The sequence below is a fragment of the Phaenicophaeus curvirostris genome, chromosome 1, assembly GCF_032191515.1.
Source record: "Phaenicophaeus curvirostris isolate KB17595 chromosome 1, BPBGC_Pcur_1.0, whole genome shotgun sequence".
Taxonomy (NCBI): Eukaryota; Metazoa; Chordata; class Aves; order Cuculiformes; family Cuculidae; genus Phaenicophaeus; species Phaenicophaeus curvirostris.
This window is the reverse complement of record NC_091392.1, coordinates 128,543,837-128,569,232: the sequence shown is the minus strand read 5'-3', so window position 1 is coordinate 128,569,232 and position 25,396 is coordinate 128,543,837. Positions and strand designations below refer to the sequence as shown.

The 25,396-nt window shown below is 37.4% G+C and overlaps 1 protein-coding gene across 2 annotated transcripts in view; it reads left to right on the top strand.

Annotated features, from left to right (window-relative positions):
• The window catches only part of CDKL5 (cyclin dependent kinase like 5), an 82,642-nt gene that overhangs the window by 40,765 nt on the left and 16,481 nt on the right, over positions 1–25,396 (top strand). For both annotated transcript variants that reach the window (XM_069874407.1, XM_069874397.1), the window contains exons 8-13: positions 1,078–1,267; positions 6,325–6,405; positions 10,776–10,936; positions 13,223–14,249; positions 17,245–17,350; positions 20,268–20,391. In XM_069874407.1, the coding sequence (XP_069730508.1) occupies positions 1,078–1,267; positions 6,325–6,405; positions 10,776–10,936; positions 13,223–14,249; positions 17,245–17,350; positions 20,268–20,391 (1,689 nt within the window). The remainder of the gene's footprint in view (positions 1–1,077; positions 1,268–6,324; positions 6,406–10,775; positions 10,937–13,222; positions 14,250–17,244; positions 17,351–20,267; positions 20,392–25,396) is intronic.

The following is a 25,396-nucleotide window of genomic DNA, read 5'->3' as shown; positions in this document are numbered from 1 at the left end:
ATAGTAGGAACAATTTAAAAACAGAAGTGAGCAATGTGTTAGCTATTGCACAATTGAGGTAGGCAGCTAAACAAGCTTGCTGAGGAACAGAACTGTAGAGTGAAAATCAGAAACTGTCCTAAAGGACGCTGTTTCTTCAGTGTTCATATCTTTAGATTGAATGTGGCAGTAGTCTACCACTCCACTCGTGTATTTTCATGCAAACTTTCATTCTCTGCATTACAATTTTCTGTCCTACATGTCTTACAAACCATCCTCAAGTCCACAGTTTCTCCTGGCTACAGTATCCTTATTACCTCTTCCATTAAATACCCTTGTGTGTAAAAGAAAAGAAAAGCTGATGCAGACCTCGATGGTGTAAAACTCACACTGGTTAGTTTCTGACGAATTCCCTACACCTTTTCATTGCTGAACTAGTTTCTTTTGTCATTATCAGTTTAAAACACCAGGTGCCATCCTTCCCACCACACAACATTATTTGCACACACAGAGACCATCCATCAGAGTTTACTTATTTTATGATGCTTTCATAGCTTCCTCACCTGTAGTTTTTGAGGAACAGCTTTCAGGGTCATTCTTTTTTCTCTCTAACTAAAAATTTCACTGTATGAATGCTGAAACAAAGATTACATTTCTGTTCTCCCAGTGGCCAGACCCGCTATGACTATCCCCCTGTTAAGCACAGTGGAAAAAGTAATGTAGTGCAGAAATAAAATACAGTCATTAACCCCTAGAGAGAAGGGAAGTTAGTGCTAGTTTAACTTAGAATGGTAGCTGCATCTCAGTAAAAAAAAAGATTATTCTCAGTCAAAAAGATTGTATGTAAGATTTTTCACAAGTGTAAATAGATCTTTGGGAGTACTTAAGAATTCCTTTTCTGCCCTTTGAAGTAGCGATACATCAGGTAATCCAGGGCAGAAATAGAGACCATGGTATTTGAGGTAGTTCCTGTAATATCGAGATTTATTTTTCTGTCTTGTAACGGAGTGAGCAATGGGAAATATGGCCAATAATTTGAAACAGCTCAGCAAGAAGACAGTGTCAATGAGTGAAAAACATTGTACGTTCACTTTACAGAGCTCCTTATGGGAAGGCTGTGGATATGTGGTCTGTAGGCTGTATCCTTGGAGAGCTGAGTGATGGGCAGCCGTTGTTTCCTGGCGAGAGCGAGATTGACCAGCTCTTTACCATTCAGAAGGTGCTAGGCCCACTGCCTGCCGAGCAGATGAAGCTCTTCTATAGCAACCCACGCTTCCATGGCTTGCGGGTGAGAGAAAATTTTGGGTTTTTTTTATAATTTACTGTACTGTATTTGCAATGTTGTCATTTTTGCTGTGAAGATTCTTTTCATTTTCATTGTGCGTTACCTATTGCATGTGTTTCTGTGTAAGTATAGGATATTTAGATTGTAAGGCATTCATAATTCAAAATAAAATTCTGATTACACCAGTGCTGATCTTCATAAATATGGGGTTTTACTGTTAAAAGTTGATTTAAAAAGTTCTTTCATTTCTTTCACTTTTTTGGCATATAATTCAGCATTTATACTCCGCTTATCATTGCCCAGCCAGGTTTGCATTATGAAGTTCATTAGCATAGCTCTGTCACTTCAAGGTGTGGAAAATTCATGCCTGCTGTCTTCAGGCTACTCTGTTGAAATATCTGAGCCATAGATGCTGCTATTATAGTAGAAGTGCTTTTCACTTTTTCGCTTACGTTCCCGGGGAGCTGATCTAAGCCATGTGAGTAAAAAAGTGCTTTCTACTGATGGCATTGTTCCCCTTTCAGGGTTTTGCCGGTACCATATAATGACAGAGACTCAGTAGTGTGGAGGGGCTGCTCAAGTTGGGTTGTGCAATATGGCAAGATCCCAGAAGCAGTATATAAGTATTAGCTCTATTATCTTCAACAACACCTGGTCAGTAGTTGTATTTGTGTTTCCTTGTAGTTCAGTTTTGGTTGTCTTTAAAGGTGATTTTATTATCTTGATAAATGGTCTGAAATCACTAGTGTAAAATCCTATAAAGACACAAACAAGGGTTTTAGGAGACCTGGTTTGTGCTAAAGACTTGAGATTTGAGTTTTACACTGTTAAAGAGAAAGCTTAGATGGTGAGAAAGGGAAAGAGGGGGGACCTAGTTTTATTAAAATGTGTTAAAAGTTGCCATAAACTGGGTTTAGCTGATGTTGATAAGAAAGGAAATGGTTGGATTAAGGTGTTAGGATAATTATTTTATCTACAAGGATATCTAATTCATAAGACATTTTGTTGAAGTTTGGAGACGTTTTATCAGTGCCTGGCTTAAAAAAAATTATTAGATAGGGATTTCGTGCAAGGTCCTATTTGCATTTGATCCTGTATAAAACAGTAGGCTGAATGGGATTTTCTGTTTATAAAAAATTATAGCCCCTAATCAGGAAAACAGTGCTTTAGAAGTTGTAAGTAAAATAAATGACTGTCTCTTCAACATCATTTTACAGCAGTTCTAGTTGTGCAGTGTAATCTTATTTGGATAATTGCTCTGTAATGTCTTAGGATGAGAATGAACTATCTTTGTTTTGTAGCTTTAAAGTACAGTAATTCAGGAAGACAGCATGGACCTAATGTGATTAGCACAGGGTTGAGAGTTATGACATTCTGTTCTCATCCTGGATCAGTGGTTCATTACTTGGCCTCAGACATGTTGCTGCCGTCTTAGCCCCATCTATAAAGTCAAATCAGGATGGTAATGATGACAGCAGTGATGTATGCCTTCTAATTGAGACTGGTGTTTGAATACTGAGGTAAAGTCTGAAAAGTCACCTACACATGAAAAATACTACAAAAACTATTGGCTCGGAATGTGATATTAATTAGTTAATTCATGCAAAAAAAATTATTCCATCCTATAAGACAACCTTAGAGTACATTTTTCTGAATATAGCATAGTGCTTAATCTTGGAAGATTTTCTGTTGGGTAGCGGATAGAAGGTATGCTGTGATCATGCAAATATTACTTACAAGCTGGATCTGACACTGGGTATTCACAAGATAGAAACTGTCCCATGATGTGGAATTGTTTATCCATATATTTAGGGTTTGTGAAATTCTACATTACAGTAACTGTGAGTACTACCATATTGTAGCACAAGATCTGAAAAAAAATCCAATTTGAACGCTCCAGCATCACATGCACATGTTTACAGATGCGCATTTGCAAACTTTGTATTTTTTTCCTGCTTATTTCCTCCATGCATATACACACACACGCACGCGTACACACACACACATATATATATAAAAATATATACACACGCACGCAGAGACACACAGAGCTTTCCTTATTCCTGAGGTCTTGCGGGTATTTAGTGATCTCTTTTTCAGTCCTTTTGAGGAAGAAAACGTCCGTGATATCCTGAAGGACGAAAGAAATAAAACAGGATGGGGTCAGAAAGTACCATTGGGCTCATGTCTTTATGGAATATGAGTGGTATTGTAGTGCTGCGAATATTGTTCTACAAAAAAAGTTATAAACAAACTCGAGAATCTGAACAATTCCAGTGAACAGCCATCTCTTTTTACTGTTCTGCATGGCTTCAGCACATTTTGATGTTTCCCTGATCACTCAAGACATAAAATCTTCTCTGTGATGGTTGTTCCACATGAAGACAAGAACATTTTGCAGTTTGGTTCATGTAGAAAGTGGAGGAAGGATGAAGCCTTCTTTCGCCTAACTTACTATGTGAGATCAGCACAGCAGAATTCTCTATCATTAGTAAACCACTTCAAAAGAAAGCAAAGTAAGAAGAAAAATACAGAGACTATTTAGGAACAAACGTTGAAATTGATGTTCTTTCATTTTCCTTCAAAGCTCACATAATGTAATTTATGTAAAGTATTGCCAGTACAAACAATGGGCAACAATTCATGATGGTCTAACACTTATGCACATACAGTGTGTGTGCGGTGTGCTTTGCTTCCAAATAAAGGGCATTTTTGGAAATGAGTTTTTGTACTGGATTGCTCTTTAAAGCATAGTTTTGAAGTCAACGTTTAATCTGAGAAGGTGAACACGTGAATATATGCACCTAAGTAACAATGCCTAGACATGAGAACTGAAAAATGCATAAGTAAAGGAATAAAAGTCTTTAAGACTTCCTGCTTGTTGAGATTTTAGACCAAACATATAGTTCTCATATGGTTTTATACTATAGTAAACTTCCACATAAAATGCTTGTTTATCTTAATGTTTGATTTTTTTTGTTGTTGTTGCTGTTGTGTCTTTTAATCAGTGGCTTGCATTTTGTTGTTTTCTTGTGTTTTCAGTGATTTTAACACTAACTCAGTATTTTATGTGGGTATATTTTATGTATGACTTGAGCCCATTTGGGCATATAGTGATGGTTTTTATGTACCAGTAGAGGAGAATGCTACATGCTTCCTATTGTCAGTATCCTTGCTTTCATGTGTTAGCTTAAGCGGGCCTTCTAAAAAATACATTGCATGAGGATGGGATCAAGCCAGGCTGCAATTGAAACACTTGCATGTTATTAGGCAAATTCCATGACTCTGGGAACTGCTAACGAAGTGTCTGGATCTAAGATGCATAGTTTTGGATAAACTATGATTAATACCAAAAGGCTAGCTGATTGTTGTTTTGGTTTGGTTTTTTTCCAGAGACATCTCTAGTGTTCAAATGCGTAATTTTCTCTAAAATCAGCGTAATTTGGATCCATGAGGTTTTTTATGCCTCTGGTGGAAATCTAGCCCTACTTTCTAGTTCTGAAAACACTGGCATATATGTTTGGCTATTAAATTTGAAGTTACCTCACTGAAATCAGTTTATCTGTTTGTTTGCTGTCAGTTCAATGGGTACTGCAGTCTGGAAATAGGTCTTTGTTATCTGTTTCTTTTCAGCTTATTGTACTTGATGGGTCTTATTGAGTAGCTTTTCTTTTATTTCATACAAAGAAAAGATTCTGTCTTCATTTTATTTAACTCTTGCCTTGTTTACAAAGCAGGCAAAAAAAAACCCAAAATCAAAACAGTTCTGTAGTTTATTTTTTGTTTCTTCAAATCATTCCTCCTTGTTGTGTTCTTCCTAAATAGGGCTAGTTTCAAATACTGCTTTCATCTGGTTTTGTCCAGACTCTAGCTGACAAAAGATGCCCTCCAGGAGTGTGCGCTACTTCTCATGGTGTTGCCAATTCTTACTGCAGCATGACCACAGGAGTAATCTGAACCTTAAGCCTTTTGGGTTTTGATGTTTTTTTGCTAAAACCATTTAGGAATTGTCTGTTAATCTTTGGTATTTAATTCGTGCTGCATTTGCACTGTGAAATTCTCTGAAAGCTATATTTTATCTTTTTTTTGATATATACTACTTATGTTATATCTGAATTTATTTTAAAGCTCCCACCTCTTTTCAATCATAAAGCCACAAACACATTTATAAATCTAAATTGGTTGGTGAGAAGCTTGGTATGAGCCGGCAATGTGCACTCACAGCCCAGAAGGCCAACTGTATCCTGGGCTGCATCAAAAGAAGTGCTGTGGCCAGCAGGTCGAGGGAGATGATTCTCCCCCTCTATACCTCTCTTGTGAGACCTCATCTGGAGTACTGTGTCCAGTTCTGGAATCCTCAACATAAGAATGATATGGAGCAGTTGGAACGGGTCCAGAGGAGGGCTACAAGGATGCTTAGAGTGCTGGAGCACCTCCCATACGAGGACAGGCTGAGAGAGTTGTGGTTGTTCAGCCTAGAGAAGAGAAGGCTCTGAGGAGACCTTATAGCCACCTTCCAGTACCAGAAAGAGCCTACAGGAAAGCTGGGGAGGGACTGTTCACAAAGGCTTGTAGTGATAGGACAAGGTGGAATGGGTATAAATTGGAGAGGGGTAGATTTACACTTGATGTAAGGAAGAATTTCTTCATGATGTGAGTGGTGAGGCACTGAAGCAGGTTGTCCAGGGAAGCTGTGGCTGCCCCAGCCCTGGAGGTGTTCAGGGCCAGGATGGATGGGGTGTTGGGCAGCCTGATCTAGTGGGAGGTGTCCCTGCCCATGACAGGGGAGTTGGAACTGAATGATCTTTGATGTCCCTTCCAACCCAAACTAATCTATGATGCTATCATTTCCATTTGGCAGTGGTTCCTTGACTGCCCTAATAATCAAGAATACTTCCTTTGGTTAAATAGATCATGCATCAACAGTTATTTGTTTTCTTACAGTGTTTTGTAATGTTTCATAAACCACTAAATTCACTGTGTAGTTTCTATTTTTTGAAGCATATTCAGGTATACCTTGTTTACATTCTCAGTATAGTTATGCTATCTTATTTTTACAGTTCCCAGCAGTCAATCATCCACAGTCTTTAGAGAGAAGATACTTGGGAATTTTAAGTGGTGTATTGCTTGATCTTATGAAGGTAAGAAAATGTGTTTTATTTTCTGTTTGTAATATGTAGGGAAAGACATAAGTGACTTTTTATCTTTGCTTCCTAATATCATATTCCTTTAAAATACTTATTGAAAGTACTTGTGAACATCCTTCTGAGGTATTTTGTTATCACTATGGTTTGTAGCAAGGCTTGATATTTCCTAAGAATGAGGAAAATACACCTTGCAAATGCCAGGAGAGTCTGTTCAAATTTGACTGATTTGATAGACAATGCATAGCCCAGAAAAAAGAATTGTCTTTATTTGCAGCAATACACCTTCACAGTGATGATCATTCAGACACACAGGTTACCTTAGTAATGCTGGACTAGGAGCTCTCAGCCTCTAATAAATTTAGATAAATCCACAGAATATTAGGCTAACCGGAGCTATTGTTCATTTATTGTTGGATAAGCATGAGGATATGAACAGTTGTCAAAAGCAAAGTTGATGCACAGTAATTTTTTTTTTTTTACCTGAGCCCCTAATGTGCTTGCTACTTCTCACCTCTACACACTGTGTATGTTACCCAAAGGGTCCTGAGATAGTTTCTTACAGAGGGTCAGGAGAAGCCGGCTCCTCTCAAAGTGACCAAACTCTGTAAAGCATTTTGCTATGCATTTCTGCCATACTCCTGGGTATGCAACACATATTGTTGTCATTATTGTTGTACCACAAAAACACCACCGTGGTAAGCAGCACTACAACCCTGCCATTGTTTCATTCACAGTAAACTGAAAAATCATTGTGTCAAACATCAGGTTTAGAATCACAAGGGTTACCATCTAAGAATTGAAGGTGATCTGGGACAAGTATGCTGCATGAATATGGCCAATCAACTCTAAATGACTTGCATGGTCCCAAGACCATCTGTGCCAGTTATCTTGGAAACCAGAGGCCATCTGCTTTGGGGTATGCTTAGATGTTTACTTGCATTTAGCAGGCTGATGTAGCCAGCAGAAATACATCAAATTTGCTCTGTTCTTCTCTTCAACACAACCAGTTCAAATCAGTTTTATTTTATCTTCCTTCCTTATGAAGAGAGTCAGCATAGCTTTTATCTTGGTTTCATGGAGTCCACAAAATTGGATATCTCTCATATAATTGCTTGGTTTCTCCTCTTTTTTTTAATTCACGTAAACTTTTTTCTGGCGTCATAGTTACCTGCACACCAAACTGTAGTAGTATATGTTGCTGGATGGCAATTTTGAGATTACTGTTCAGACCACTGTTATATGTGCTGGGGCTGGGTTTATTTTAATTTTATCCTAATTTTTATGTTGTAACTCAATGTCTTTTGGGTCTTTTTGGTGTGATTTAGAAGTTACAAAGTTATGAAATTAAGCACTGGAATTTTAGGGAAATGCAGGTTTCCAAGTAATTCCATTCCTCTTCAAATAATTATTTTCAGCTTTTCTGTCCATATTTCTCCCTACAAGGTGAGAATGGTCAAGGATTATGTAGAGGGGATATTTTGTTTGACCTACATTACTTAATTTGGTAGACGGAACGTTCTTAAAGAATGAATACAAACTACAAGAAGAGAACAGAAGAGACTTGTGGTTAAGTTGCATGCTACAAATGCTGCACATACTTTGCTATATGCCTGTCTTTTCTCTAGACACTGTACAGTCTGGCCCATGTCCATGCTTGGTATGTTCCTCATTATCTGCATTCCCAGGGACCTCAGGTCTGATTACTTACTAGATTGCAGAATAACGTACACTTCAACTTACACCAGCTGAAGTAGTGTTACTGATATATCTCTATTTAGAGAGCATTTCTGGACTAGATCAATAAAGAGGCATCCATTTAGCCCTGTTGATATGTTGCTTTTCTTCCTTCTCTTTGACAAATCCTGCTGTTTTGCAAGTGTGCATTTGGGAAGTCAGAGTTGGTTTAGCATGTGATGACTTAGGTAAGAAAGACATTGAGTATTTCAGTCTTTCATATCATCTGTCATTCAGTTGTCTCCCCCATTCAGCAGCAGACATGCATTTTCTCTGAGCTTCCATCTACGACTAGAATACTTTGTAGAACTCCTTCTTTTTACCCTTGATATTCTTCACTTGCTGGACTTCACAGCTGGACTTTGGCATTCCAAAGCAGGCCGCCTTTTGTGCTATCTTTATGCTTTTATGGTGCTCCTTTGTATCCTGTCCTTGACTCTATTTACTATATATTCCCATTTTGCATTTTTGTTCATTAAGAAACTCCCTGCTTAGCCAACCTGATCTTATGCAAAACTTTGTGGTTTTCTGCACAATGCTGTGTTACTGAACACTCAAGAAAGTTTCTTTAAACATCAAGTGGATCTCCTGGAGGCTTTTCCTCTGATGGCCACTTTTCAGGAGATTCTGCCCAGTAATTCCCTGTAGAGGCTGAAGCCTGGTCTCCTGAAGTTCTGAGTCCTATCCTTGATGCTTATCTTTCCACCCTTCCTTTCAATCCTAACTGTAATCATCTCATGGTTGCTACAGCTCAGACGTGTCTTCTATGATCAGATTTATCACCAGTATTTTACTGTTGGTGAGCAGCAGGTCACGTAAAGTGAAGTCCTACCCTTGGCTGATTTGCCTCTCCAACAGCTGCACTAGGAAATTACCGCCAACATACTCTAGAAATCTCTTGGATCATCTGCATGGGCTGAATGTTTGTATAGTTGAAGTCTCTTGTGAGGATGAGGACTTGTCACGAGGAGACTTCTGCTTGTTGTAGAGAGTTGTCCTCTTAATCTTCTTCATGCTCTTCAGCGCATGATTGGTGCCAAACCTGCACCATAACAGGACAAATCTTGCTTTTCCTTCTAATCCTGACACGGAGACTGTCAATGGATACCCTATGTTTCGTGCTGGCACTTAGTACCATCCAGGAACTCATTTATATGGAGTGTCACTCTTTTCTCTCTCCACTGCCTTCCTTCTGAAGTCAGCTGAACCCATTAGTGACCATGCCTCAGCCGTGAGCCCTGTCCCACTACTCTGTTACAGGCAGGTTCACAGCCTTGTGATTTCATACAGACTTTCTGTTCTCTTTCCTTGTGATCCAGGCTCTGCAAGTTAGCATGCATGCACTTGAGGGAAGCCTGTGGACATCTCTTCTGAGGAGGAATGTGAAAGGCTTATGTGGCCTTCATGTGTGTATGGGCCATTTGAGCACATAGTGACGAGCACCAGAAAAAAACAGGGAAAGAAGTTAATGATTCATTGTCACTCAAGGAGGGAAAGATAGGCACATGGTGTGACCAAAGTACATAGGAATGATGTTTCCTACTTGCTTTGTTTCCTGAGCATTTTACATTTTGAAGTGCAGGGATCCTGCAAAGGGAAGACAAGTTTGTGGTCAAGTGACTGAATCCTATACTAATGCATCTACAGGTATGCATTTGTGTATATGTGCACATTCACATAAGCATCTATACACATAGAGTTGTTCTCTGTTCAACCTATATAGCCCTTAAAAAAATAGCTATTTTTTTTATTTAATAGCTATTCAAACTTTTGTCCTTGCTGGCAGTCATGCGTATTCCGATATTATAAGGTAAGTATTGTATTGCCCTGCCCCTGCAGGAAACTTTTCAAACTTACCAAAGTAGCTAACCTGTTAGTATTTAATATTGTGATTGACTATCTTCTATATGTCAAAAAGTGTCTTCATGCAGAATCACAGCAGAATTATAAGGCAAGTGTTATTCTGAGCACATTGTAAACAGTTCAGATGATTCTTTGAAAATATGGTTTGGATTTGAACTTGAGAAGTAAAAACCAGAATGGTTAAATTTGTGTCTTTTTTAGAATAGTAACTTTAAAAAATTTTAGAATAGTAACTTTAAAAATACAATTTTGTTCGTATAGGAATATTTGCATATGCTTATTCTGTTTGTTTGTAAAGCCTCTTTCACTGTAGCGTTTTATTACTCTTAAATTTAATATTTTTCATTCTAAGCAACATTGTAAAGTATGTACTGAAAAATATGTTTAAAAAAGATGTTACACATGTAGAGGTGTATACATAACACATTTTTACATTTTCAGATATTTTGGGGTTTTAAACATATTTTAAGCACATGTGTGTAACCATATGTGTGTATATATTTTCATTATATGCGTATAGCATATCTATATTTCATAATAAACAAGTCTGAAGCGTTCAGTCTCTTTAGTAGAACATTGGTTTTTGAAAGTGTTTGGGCTTTATCATATATAATTTAATGCAATATGAAACTATTCTGGCACTTACATCTAATTGCAGAAACTCTGGAGATTAAAATCTATCCCAGTAATGTTCTTTATTTTGTTACTTTTTTTTCTGATGGAAATATTTATACTAACATTTAAACTTTGGGATTTGTTTTCCAAAGAACTTACTGAAGTTAGATCCAGCAGATAGATATTTGACAGAGCAATGTTTGAACCATCCTTCGTTTCAAACCCAAAGACTCTTGGATCGCTGTGGAAGCTCACCTTCACGGTCAGCCAAGAGAAAACCTTACCACGTAGACAGCAACACATTATCCAACAGGTAAATGTAGCCATGTCACCATCATCATGGACACTTGCTCTGCCAATGAATGAGTTGCTATCATGGTTACATACAACATCATCTTCAAGAAAAGAAAAGTCATTGTTTGACAGTTCAGGCACATTAAGACTTGTATACTGTTCCATGTTAATTGACTAAATGAAGGAAGTAGACACAGGTTTGTTGTATTGTAGTTATTCAAGCTGAAATCTTCGCTAACTTTCTGTGTCAGGCTGAATGCTTACTGGGGAAAAAAAAACAACTGACGACAGCATTCAAGCCATTTGTGAACATGACAAAGGAAAAATAAGTTGGCTTATTAAAAAAAAGTGGTACGCTTTTTCTTGAACAATTCAAGTATGAGTTTTCTGGCTTGGAGGTTACCTGAGATTCCAAAGGAATGCTGTTTTATTTGGAATGCTACCACTACTGTACATGTGCAAATCTGTCCAAGGTTTTGATGTTTGAAAGTTCAAAATTCACCCGGATTTTTAGCAGCTAAATGTCTTGAAAATTGTGTGCATTGGTCATGCTCCAAATTGGGGATGAACAGAATTTTATCTGCAGTTGCAGTTACGAAACAAGTCTAGTCTCCTGGAACTTAAAGCAGGATGCGTTTGCTCAGTTACTCCCTTGTTGGACCCACATGGCTTGAAAGAAGATTTAATACATCAACAGATCAGCTTTACTTGTGGCTAAAATACTTAATTACAAAAAACCTCATGCTATTCCTCTGACCAAAGCTTTCCTAAAGCTCACCCTCTGAAGTATGCAGAATGATAGATGGTTTTAGTCCTAGCCATGTATTTGTTTAGCTCTTCTGTGGCATTAAAAAAATGATGCCTCATTTTAGGATTGGGGTGGTAACAATTACAATCTGTATTTTCTTAGAGTTAGATGTCAAAAAGTTTTAGCTGCCTTTATAGATATCTAGGGCAGAAGTTTTACCATTAAGATATGGCATCACAACGGATAACCTCAATCCATGGGAAACTTCTTGGCTAATACAAAGCTATCTTGCCTAGCTGCTTTATGTAAACATTCTAGGTTTGTTATATCTCGACATTTAAAAAAAATGCTTCCTTTAACTAAAAAATATTTTAAACTGTCATTAAAATAGTTAAATTTCTAGAAATTGTGATAAAGTACATAATTAGATCAGTCTGAGTGGGTAAAGCAAAAATCCTAAGTATAAAAATGGTGATTATTGTTCCTTTACAATTATCGACCAGATCAACAAAAGTACAAACTCATCAGTACAATGAGGTCTCTCCTTAATATATCAGAGTTACATTATCATAGATCTGATACAGAAATGAGTTAACTGTTCACAGCTGGTCTAGGTCCATCAAGGCTAAAAAGTACAGCTGCAGCAGTGCTCAGTCATGGCTACTTTGCAATGCCAGCCTAAGTTCAGAAGCAGAACCATTTTTATGCCAGAAAACCTGAGCTAATAAATCCTACTCAAATAAATTCAGGCTGTGTTTGCAGAGCTGGAAAGTAGGGTAGAGGTTAAGGACATCACCAGGCAGGGTCTGCACCAAGTCAGTCTGGTTGCAGAGCTTTTCAGGTGCCGCTTTGGGGATCAGTCAGTGTGCCAAGAACTGGGATAGTGCCGAGTTCCACAAAAGCTGGGGTTCTTGTGGTAGACCTAGTTTGGGGTTTGGTGTTACAGGGCTTGCTCTGCTGCCCTGAGCTCAGGCTCACTGTATCTGGATGTCTTTACCAGCACAATATCCTTCTTTCCCCACTCCCCTCTTCCTACAAATCAAACATACATTAGATGGCCTTTAGCACTGATTGTATCAGATTTTTAATTATTTTTTTTGACAGTGCTGACATACTTCATTGTTCTACCTCCACTTTGATGTGCCAGGTGTATGTAAGGTATTTTTTTCCAACAGATATACAGCTAGTTTTTGTAATGTAGTGCTTACATTATCGATGTGCACGTGTATTACACACATGCATAAATGTGTAAACATATGTTGGAATTTTTATGATTGGATTTTATATCTTTTTTTTTTTCCAGCAGAATCTATTAACCAAAGCTGAGTTTGTTCATCAGGTTATAACCAGAAAGAAACGACAATGTGCTAACACTTGCAAATCTGTTATTTTAGTGGAGCTTCTGATGCCTACTTGGCAGTATTTGATCTTACTGCAGCTAAATTTTGTGTTTTAAAATGGCAGATCCCTTCTGAATTGAGTGTACTTTTGCTGAAATTATTACTACATGAATATGTAATCTGGTTTATTAATGCTTCTTTATGCTTTTTAATGTAGAAATCAAGCCAGCAAAAGTTCTGCTTTGCAGTCACACCACAGATCAAACAGCAAGGATATGCAGACACTAGGGGTCAGCGGGCCAAGAGAAGAGGGTCTTCCTGCGAACGAAAGCTTTTTAAATGGAAATCTTCCTGGAGCTGCACATAGTCCAATGCATGCAAAAAAATCAAGCAACACACCTGCATCTGGCAACAAGGATCTAGCCAATAATAACATGCCGCATCTTCTCAGCCCAAAGGAAACCAAGGGAAAAACAGAGTTTGATTTTAATGTGGACCCAAAAAGTTCTGATGGTCCAGGCACAAAGTACTTGAAGTCTAACACCAGATCTCAGCAGAACCGGCACTCGTTTATGGAAACTTCTCAGAGCAAAACTGGGACACTGCAACCTGGCGATAAGCACAGTCGCCACAGCTATATTGATACTATCCCACAATCTTCTAAGAGTCCTTCATATCGGACAAAGTCAAAGAGCCATGGGGTTCTGACAGACTCAAAATCTGTGGGCAACCTTTCTGAGGCCAGGGCCCAAGCTGCAGAACCAAACAGCAGTAGGTATTTTCCATCCAGCTGTATGGACTTGAACTCTCCTACCAGTCCAACTGCTCCCCGGCACAGTGATAACAGAACTTTGCTCAGTCCATCCGGGAGGAATAACCGCAGCGAGGGTACCCTGGATACCCGAAGACCATCAACAAGACACTCCAAAACAATGGAGGAGTTAAAACTGCCAGATCACATGGATGGAAGCCATTCCCACTCTCTGTCTGCCCCACATGAATCTTTTTCCTATGGTCTAGGTTATACCAGTCCTTTTTCTTCACAGCAGCGCCCTCATAGACACTCTATGTATGTGAGCCGGGACAGAGTGAGGTCAAAGGGCTCAGAGGGTGGCTTAAGCATAGGGCAAGGGATGGCAGCCAGAGCAAACAGCCTGCAACTGTTATCTCCACAGGTGCAGCATAAGTCACTCACAAGATCTGTTGGCTCATCACGAGAAGACTGTACGGAAGATACTAATAGGGTTAGTTTAACGTATTGCCTATTATGTAAGGCTGACCTTCCTCTTTTTCATGTGTCCTGTGACAGTGGGAGATTGTCCTGCTTTCTCTCTTCTATTTGTTTGTGTATTTATTTGTTTATTTGTCCCATTGTAAGGCAAGGATGTTGGGTTTAGGGTTTTTGTTTTTTTTTTTTCAGAAGGGCTAAGTATTTCAATTGCAAAGTCAGAGGCTATTTAAAAGTTGTTGTTTTTTTAAATGGACTATCAATACCATTCTATTGAAGTACTGAACTGCAAGAACAGAAAAATTTGTGTCTGAAGCCAAAATTTCATGAGTAGTTCCTAGTCTGTGGTTATGTTGTCTAATGTCATTTTTATCATATTGTTTTGCTTATTTAGCCTTCTAATTTGTGTTTTTATTTAGCTTTTCTTATGTGTCTTTGTTATGAATGCTCATGTTAATTGCTGAAGTGAGCTTTTCACTTGCTGATCATGGGTCATAATTGCTGAAATGCCATAATTTACTAAAGGAATATCAAAAGGTTCAATATTTCTCTTGATTAGTGTGATAAATAACTGGGCTAGTCTAGAGATTTTATGTTGGAGAAGCCACAGGTAAATTGAGTCATTACAGTGATAACTGTCACTAGATACGTTGTTGGCTTTTACTTTGAGCATTACTTAATGAGTAGAGGAAGGGCTTGTTCTGATATTGATTTATATTCCTTACACAACACTTCTGAATTATCCGATGTTTTGCACATGAGATGCGTAAAGATGACTGCATCTGTGCCCAGATCGTTAAATTGCTATACCATTGATCCAAATTGGAGCAAAATGGTGTAGAAAGAAGTACAGAAATGAGTGTTTACTTACCTATTCATGCATCTGTGATAAAGTGACTTCTAAGGAGAGAACATCTAGTTCACATTTGTTGACATGTTGAAGGAAGTCAAAGAGCTATAGGTATTATTTAAGGTCTAAAAATTAGGCTTTGCTGTTAGAGACTAAAAATCTCTGCCTACTTAGTTTAAGAAATGTGTGTAGCTGACTTGATAGTGGTCTACAAGTGCCATAAAAAGGAGCTTTCAAGTAGTGGTTTCCTCTTCGATCCAATAGGGAAAAAGAGGCATAAAATGTTTTTTGATCCATATTACATCTCCTCCGTTCAGGATTATGTGTATTCACACATGAGAAAAGATCTCATCAAAACAGCAGAAATACAAGCTACTTTTTTTTTCTCAACAAAAAAGAGCAACTTAGAAGGGATTACAGCAGCTCCATTTCAAAACCAGGTGCTTTTTTTTTTTTCATATAGTCATTTTTTCTCTCTGTCACTTCAGTCAAGTTAAATGTTACTTATTCTTCAGGATGTTGCTGCAGAAAGACAGTAACACCAACATTTGAACTTTTGATAATAAAAGCTCGTGCTAGCTTGCATTTTTCGGAACATTAGGATCTTTTTCTGCATTATGTAGCGGATTTTAATTTCATAAGTAACTTTAATTTTATTTCATATTTTGCAGAGGTAGATTGTTTTTATTACATCCTTCTTTATCTTTTCACAATCGGTTAACTAATTTTTAATTAGAAAAATAGTGTATCTTTTTGCTTATGTTTTTGTCCATTTTTGCTTCCTTTGGAATGCATAATCATTTGTAAATATCTTGCCTTCATCTGTCAAGTTTTTTAACTTAAGCCTTCAGTTAAATGTTTTAAATTTGTATTTCAGTCATCAGAAGTGTGGAAGGAAAAATACTCTTCTGAAATGGATCGCAATCCATAAATGCACAAAGCTGATTTTGCTTGTTTATACTACTTTCAATAACAAATTTGTTAGTCTTCTTATGCCTCATAAAGGCATTTTCACAAAGAAGTCACTCTTTGGCTCCTTCTTTTCCCTCATCCCCCTTTTTTTCCTACATTCAACAATAGAAATCAGAATATGTAACTTCCCGGAGGATTATTGAACTAAAAAAACCAGGAATAACATAAGTGTTCTCAAAGGTTCTTTATTGTTTTCCTGTTATTTTTTTTCCATTCAATTCTGCTGGTTCTCTCTCTGCTCATATTTTGTGAAGTTTCCTTGCTCCCATGTTCCTAGTTTCTGGTTGATTTTCTCTTTTGCTCTACCAAGTCTTTTTAAAGAAAAACATTATTTGTTTACCAGGCTTTAAGTTTTTTAAAAAAAAAAAAAGAGAGAAAAAAAGACTCACATTCACTGTTACATTGGAGCCTTTTTTAATTCTCAGTACAACACTTTTTTTTTAAGGGTTCTTTTTCATTTTAAATTTAACATACACAAAAGAGGACAAGCAGAAGAAAATCAAGTACAAGTTGCTATTACTGTCTCATATTTGTAACTTAACTGCTGACAAAGAAGAGGTATCTTACACAAGTAGTAATTTAGTCAAATGCTTCAGCCTCTTGTAAATTTTAGAAGAATCAAAGTGTGATTTAGCATTTTAAAAAAAGTGTGATTTAGCATTGTTTTAGCTGTATTGCTCATATTGGCAAAGCTTCAAGGGTTATTTTAACTGGAACAGTGAGGCCAGATCTGCTGTATAATAGCTGGTAAGAGATAATGCTTCCATGTTGCAATTATCACAAATTGTATGCATTTCCTCTTTGTTTTTTGAAATTTGCCAGTAGCAGAGTGACCAAATTCCATCAGAAATTAATTTAAGAAGGCCTCCAGTAAAAGATTTCTCCAGAGAAGTTACAACTGCATTTCACTCACAGCAAAAATCTCAGGGTCTATATCATGGTCAAGTCTTCAAAATTACAATTAAGAGGCAAAATTTTGTTAATGACCTTTCGGAAAAAGCAACACAACAGCAAAATCACATGATGACTGATTACATAGTCTGTGATTTGGTATTGATAGTTAATTAATAGCATAAAAGGAATATTGTATGTGGTTAAGTTTGGGGTTTATTGCTTACATATGTTGGTTAAAAACTGCAAACCACTTTATAGTCTTTCATTTTAAATAGCTGATTATTATTTTGTTTAGGGTGGAGCATATCATGATCCACACACAGAAGATGGAGCATCTACTAAAGAAAATAGGATTCTGTATAATGACCCTGTTCCGAGAAGAGTTGGCAGCTTTTACAGAGGTAATTTTAAGGTGGAGTTTTAATATGGAATATAAGTAGTAGAAATGGATACAGAGATCTAATGTGAACAACTAAAAAAGTTTTTTGGAAAAGGAATTGTTACTCGTTTTCAAAGACTGTGTTGACCTGCTCGTTTTGTGTACAGTAACTGTGTTAGTATCATATTACCTATTTGCAAATGATAAGTCATTACGCTTGAAAAGTATATCCAGTGCAGTACCTAATAAAGCAGAAGATAATTTATCACAGCAAGTTGAACAAAATTAATATCACCACAGTAAACAGTTCATTAATGTTTTTAATTTGTATTTTAAATTCTTATTAATATTAAACACCATTGCACTTGTAACACATTGACACTCTTACTGGTCTATTTCAGATACTGTGGTGCATAGAAATTTAATGGTAGTTTGTCATTGCTCGAAACCTATACTCATTTCTTTTAGTTTCTTACAAGTAATCCCCGTTCAGAATAAATAATAACACAGGACTGTGCATATATGTATATATGTACGTGCGTATATTTGTCTGTGTATATGTGTAAATATACATATATATATACACACACACATATACACACACAGAGATAGATATTATCATAGAATCATTAGGTTAGAAAAGACCTTAGACATCATGAACTCCAACCATATTGTTCTATTATGGTATACAAAAGATGGTGATTTCTGAGCAGCTGCCTTGTAGTTGAACCTGGGTAACCCTTTCAAAAAAGGCAAGGCTGTTAAGCAGCTAATTACTGCCCTGCGAGTGTTAGGAGGCTTGTAGGGCTCCCCTGAACCTTAAGAAGTCCCAATCAGCAAAATTCGATTATGAGTCACCTAATAACCTAAAGTAGAGTCACAAATCTCCCTCTGATCCTCTTCAGGTTGATTAGTTGGCTGATGGCCTGATTTAGACATGCTGATATCTACCAGTCCTTACATGTGTCCCTTTGTATTATTAAAATCTGTAGTACTAAAGCTTATACTGTTTTGAGCTATGCTTTTGAGGGTAAGGTTTTCTAGCATGTGAAACAGAATCTTTAAGAACCCTCAGTCCTGAATTACTTGTATTAATCCTTAAAACTCTTCTCAAACTGGACATGAATTGTCCTTCTTTTTTATACATAGTGAAACAGAAGTTCTAAGGAAGAATGACTTCCCCTAAGTCGTGCTAAGGAACCTACAGGTCTGGGGTTGCATTCAGTTTGTTGTTATAAACTATAGAGGTTTCTTCCTTTTTAATTCATAGAATCATAGAACCACCAGGTTGGAAAAGACCCACCAGATCATCAAGTCCAACCATTCCTATCAAACACTAAACCATGTCCCTCAGCACCTCGTCCAACCCGTCCCTTAAACACCTCCAGGGAAGGTGACTCAACCACCTCCCTGGGCAGCCTGTCCCAGTGCCCAATGACCATTTCTGTGAAAAATTTTTTCCTAATGTCCAGCCTGAAACTCCCCTGGCGGAGCTTGAGGCCATTTCCTCTTGTCCTGTCCCCCGTCACTTGGGAGAAGAGGCCAGCTCCCTGCTCTCCACAACCTCCTTTCAGGTAGTTGTAGAGAGCAATGAGGTCTCCCTTCAGCCTTCTATTCTCCAGGCTAAACAACCCCAGCTCTCTCAGACGCTCCTCATAAGGCCTGTTCTCCAGCCCCCTCACCAGCTTCGTTGCTCTTCTCTGGACTCACTCCAGAGCCTCAACATCCTTCTTGTGGTGAGGGGTCCAGAACTGAACACAGGATTCAAGGAGCAGTCTCACCAGTGCCGAGTACAGAGGGAGGATAACCTCCCTGGATCTGCTGGCCACGCCATTTCTGATACAAGCCAAGATGCCATTGGCCTTCTTGGCCACCTGGGCACACTGCTGGCTCATGTTCAGTTGCTGTCAACCAACACCCCCAGGTCCCTCTCCTCCAGGCAGCTTTCTAGCCAGACTTCTCCTGGTCTGTAGCACTGCATAGGGTTGTTGTGCTCCAAGTGCAGGATCCGGCATTTGGCCTTGTTAAACCTCATGCCATTGGTCTCAGCCCAGCGGTCCAGCCTGTTCAGATCCCAACAATTATACCTATATAACATATATTTTAGTTCACAGAACTGATTATTTTATTGGAAAAATACTATATTTGAATAATACATAGATTATAGTATATATGAAAACTATTGGAAGAAAAAGTTGCTAAGAAAAAAACAAATTCGTATTTATGTAATTCTGAAGTTCTGTCTTAATACAAAGGTTATTAACATGCTCCTTTGTACTACAGCTTGAACAAACACTTAGATGCAGTTTTGATAAACAGTAGAGGCTGACGTTGCAGTAGTGCTGCAGCTAGTTTCTGATCAATTTTTAACCCAGTAGGGGTATATCTGGTGATATTCATAATTCTAATAAACATATGTTCTAGGTATCTATAACCTATTTTCAAAACCGCAGTATGTTTGTTTGAAAAATGTATAGTATCTGTATCTTTTAATTCTTAGTGAGTAATCTCTTACTCTTAGTTACATTAAAATCCAAAGTAACTTTTTTCAGGATGGGTATTATTTTTTTTAAGATCTCAGTGAAGATGAAGTATAAACTGCTGTATTTTCTGTCTTTAACAGTTTTCTAACTTTTTCTTCTATTTTCTAAGTATCAGTCACACTTGTGGCTCACTACAGAGAGAAATGTTCTCAAATCTAGTAACAACTTACCCAAGTTCTGATGGTGGTCTCATTTTACGACTGATATTACCTTGCAAATATCGCAAAACAGCAGCTTTCCAAACTGTACAAAAAGCATGCTTTTTTTCAATCATACATAAAGTACAACTGTGTCTTCACTTTGTCTTTTCTGTAAAAGAGGTAGAAAGCAGACAACTGAAAGATGTGATTTTTTTAGCAGAGCTCAGTAGACATTGTTTGCTATTTCTCTGTACAGTTCCATCTCCACGTCCAGACAGTACGTACATAGAAAACAATGTGTCAAACAGAGCCTCTGTGTTACCAGCAGACAGCAGCACGGTGGCAAACCACTCAAAGAGACAAACCACCTTTGATACCTGGTGAGTTGTTATTTACACGGATGTGCAGAGTGTGACAGGAAACAAAAGGGATTTTTAACAGGAGGGTAAAGACCCACTTTTTTCCTCAAACTTTGCAATTGTCTGTATGTGCTTAGTAGCTTCTTCTGGCTATACTGACATAGCATTGCATGTTTTCTGTCCCCTTTTGAGCAATAAGAAATACTTCACTACACTATCACACTGAATGCATTCACGGTAATATACTTTTGTCCAATCTTTCCTGTTTTTTATCCACTATTAATCTTTGGTTCAAGATAACACAAAGTGCTTGTGTGCATATAGTGTGGACAGTAAAGCTGTAGCTTCATCTGTGTATTTCAGAAGTATGAATTGTCAGACAAATGGAAAAAATATCAAAATGCATGTTTCCATATAAAAAATAGGATTGTATTAATGAATAATGTAATATTCACCCTACAATGGGGACTGCTGCTCTTTTTGCTTATGCACCACAGAAGGACATTAGTACATTCTGCGGGAAAATGGACTAAGCAACATCTTAGTGGTGTTTATTGATTTTAAAAGATTAAAAGCATCACATGCCTCCATTATATAACATAGAACAATTAACTATAATTATGCTAGTAGAATGGCAGCGTATGCATAGCTTTGCAGGACTTAAAGGGAAATATCCTGATTTTGTTGCTCTGAGAGCTGTTCACCTCTAAAATATTCTTAATCCTTTACTTTGTTCCATCATGATAAAGCACACTGAATAATGGAGTTTCAAAGGATTGATGGGAGGAATGGATACTATGCATTTGCATAGTTCAGCTGTGCTTCATACACTATCTAAAACACTGCGCTCTGAAAATATGATAAAATCATGCTATCTAAAGAACCGTTTCAGTGGTTTGTTGACTTAATGTGTTCTGATATGAACAACCTGTGAAATTTCTGCTTAAAAAAGAAGGGGTAGGGTGGGGAGAAGAGGGGAAGGGAAACAAGTGGTATTTCACCTTGTGTTCAGGTTATATACCCATGTCAGTAATAGAAGTTGTTTACTCCAGAAGCTTTGTCACCTGCTCTGATTGACTAGAGTCTGCTTCCTGTCCTTCAGTAGCTCCACCTACATCCATTTTGTGGAAGTTAGCTGAGGAATCCAGTCATTTATGTAAAAAGGTGGTATTTATGTTGTGACTTATGTGGCTAAAGCAGGTATTTATTCCTACTCTTGAACCCTTTTACATATTTTGTTGTCCTTCCTATCTGAATCTTTCTATTTTGTATATAACATAAGTCAACTGGAATCTTGTTTTGCTTTATATATCACTTGGCAATATATTACCTTTTATTATGTGGTCGCTGCAAAGAAACATGTAATGTTATTTTATCTCTGAACTGAAATAATGACATATGTTATTAGAGCTGGTTGGGAATTTTTTGACTAAGCATTTTTCTGGTTACAATGCCAAATTATTGAAACCAAAGCCTTTGAAAGGAACAGACTGATATCCACTAACCTTTTATTTGGAAGATTCTTAAGCTCCAGGATGGAATTGCCGGTCAAAACCAGAGATACACTAAAAATAACAAATATTCTGGGGACAACATTATATTTTGGAATGTGAGGAACTCGAGTGCAGGGCCTTTGTTCTTTGTTTTATAAACCAGAGGCTTCAATGAAGATCTTAGATCTAACATGTGAACACCCTGAACGAGAAGTTAGAGGTTATTCCGAAGCACATTCTCTGTTTCTCTCAATTTGTTCTCTTGAAGCTGTTTCATCTTGTTGAAATAGTGAAAGGACCACAGAGTTGTTGAATATGGCCTATCGAATAAAGCCCTTTATTAACTTTGAGACAGTTAGATTTAAGTCCTTGCTCCAATTAATGTACTCAGATATTTTCACAAAGTGGAACAGCTCCTTTGAGAGAAGAACCCGCAGAAGAGAAGGCATTTCTTCTTGTGAAAATGGGAGGAATGGCAGTGTCCACAATACCAAGTTACTGCTATTTTGGCATGCATTTCTCTTTCTCTTTGCTTTTCCTACTCCCTATTTTCCTGAAATGCTTCCTTCCCAGCTCTACATGTTAACTCTGTGCAAATTGTCCTGGCAACGGTCTGATGTTGTTGCAAAATTGTTTTGTGCCATAAATGCAGCTTAATCAGATTCCTGAGTGATGTAGAGTCTATGTTCCTCTACTTAATTTTCTGTATAGAAGTTGTGTAAATGCTTATAAAAATGCTGAAAGCTCTAATGGAATGTGATTCTGCTTACATCAATTTTATGATGAAGTAAATATTTGATGTTTAAATGGCATACGTAACTGGTACACGACAATTTATCTTGAATTATGAGTGACATGTATTCCACCTGGACTTGCCACTACTGTAAAATATTGCTTTTCTCATACTATTGCTCTCTGTTGCCTTCCTTCTGTCAAAGATTTTGTGACTGTTTGCTAGACTGAATTGTCATGGATGGTCCCTTGTCTTTGTGTGCATTTTTTCACTCTGTCCCCACTGTCCTGCCTCTTTAAAATAAAGACATTATAAACTCTACTTTTGTCATCAGGTTTTACTCTTAAATTACTAAATAATTTCTGAACTTTAGGTAACATGATTTTTTAAAAAAGCAAATCATTCATTCTTTTAGGAAATTCTTTTTCTTTGCCAGAATTTAGTTTTCTGTAAATAACATAGAAATTGCTCAATTTTTCCTTTTTGGTAGAAGAGCAGATGTTTTATTCTCCTCCATTTGTGCGAGCTTTGTCTTGAGCTGGGCAAAATCAGTAGGTATAAGCAAAATGCTTAGCCTTGGTCTGATAGTGTGCAAAGATGTTGGCCTGAGTTATCCTTACCACTGTTATAGTTCCAAATATCTCTTTGGAATAAACTCCAAAATGCAGTACTTCATCCCACATCACATTGGAAGTGTTTGCATTGATTGCTTACAAGATAAGGGGTTTCTGGAAAGCTTTGTTGTTTAGACCTTTTATGTCTATTTAAATTTATTCATTCTATGACAAACAGCTTGTCATATCTTCTCTAGTATAGTCATACCTTCCTGCAAAAATAATAGTAAAGTGAAATATATATTATATTTTTTATAATTTTTATATGTATATAATATATATAAACGCACACAAACTGACATTCAAGAAAAGAACATCCTACTCCTAGGGGTGTCAAAGGCTTACAATTATCTTATCTACCATTAATTTTCAAGATTCTAAAATAATGCTGTTTCATAAACATGTTATGACTGCTTGTAATACTGCTGTATCAGTGTAACCATGTAGTCACACCTAATGTTCCTGAAATTAGAAGGCTACCAATATCTGAGCAAGATAGCTTGAATCTTTTTCAGGTGTCTGCAGTACAGCTGTTGCTGCATTGTGAATACTTTCCAGTGCATTTACAGACTTCTTAAATTTGTAAAATATACTGGGAAGTTACAATTTTGTAACTTGCAAGCTTAAGAATCACCTGTGTCTGTTACAATGGTTGAGCCTTTAGGAATCTACTCTGCATAGATTGAAGATATTCACCTTCCTAATGGTAGAGCTTTCCCTCTGACATTCCATGCACAAGACTCTTACATATGCATCGTCATCCAATATGTTTGCTTTACTCATTTGGCAACATCTGAGCCTCCCTACCAGTTTCTTTTAGTAACCAGTGCCTCTCCCCTGACCCTTCCACAGACATCAGTGGTTTTGTTTTGTACTAAAAACTAGATGTTGCAGTCTAATGTTATTTACAAGGAAGCTTTCCAGAATTTGTCGTCATTACTATTCTAAAAAAAAAAAAAAAAAAAAAAGGCCTGCAGAAGCGTATACTTCATAAGCTTGCAAACCAATCACTTCCAAATTTGTATGGTTACTAACATTTTTATGGTTGCTAATGCCAGGGAGAGGGGACTGTTAAATGTGTGTGTGTATACATGTACGCGCGCACACACACACACATAGATATGTATATATATACTTCTTTTAGTGATGCCATAACTTCAGGTGATCTAGTGGCTTCTGGGTGGTATTCTGAATGTAAGATAATAGATCTGGGGTTTCTTCCAGTTAATAAATCCTCCTTTTCCACATGAAAACTAAAAAGTATTTTGCAGCTCCAAACAGAGTTCAGGTTTGATCTTTCATTTTTAAGCTTTCAATGCCAGCCTGTTAGACAAAGAAATTTTATTATGGGATTCAGCTTGCTGGATTGAGATTTTTACCTTAAGTAAACCATTTGTTTAAGGTGCTTCACTAGTTTCTGACATTTCCTTGTCTGTCTATGGTAACTCCATAACTGCCAAGGGTTTTACTTTAAGCAAAACACAAAGCCAGCTTGAAGAATTAGTGTTTGTTCATTTATCTTCCAAAGAAAACTTCAGACGTATCAGTAACTCCTCCATGAAACCAAAATCTTACTCGTGTAATTGTCAGTGATTCTTTAAAGGGAGTAGTATACTGAGAGTTAAAGAGAATTTCTAAGCCGGGCTGGCTGCTGAGATTAGAGTTGCTGAAGAATAACTGAAACAAGCATGAGGAGTTGCCTCCCAAAAAAGGCTCTGCTGTATGAGTCTATCGATGGCAGCATGAATGCAGCATGCTTCCTATTTATTCTCTGTAGTTAGTATTACAATACATGAGCTTGCTCGCCCCATGCATGTTTGTTGATACACCTCATTGTACTTTTCCTGCCAGGGGTAATAAATGATAATCACAGAATTTCTCTTTATACTTATGCCTTTTCTAAGGGTCTCAGACCAGGATCAACAATGTTATATGTCCCAAACATGCAAAAGGCACACAAATATAAAATAACAAAGAAGAGCACGCTTTTGCCTTTGCTTGAGGGTGAGCTCTCTAAGTGAGGGCCTTCTCTAGGGATAGCCTTACTTGTTAGTAAAAGAGACACTGCCTAGTACTTTCTGGTGTAACTGCTTGCTTTCAAGAGCTGAAGCTTTATACAAAATACCGAGATGCTTGCAGTTTTGTATTGGAAGAGTTTCACGTTGAGTGACTACACCATGCAGCTT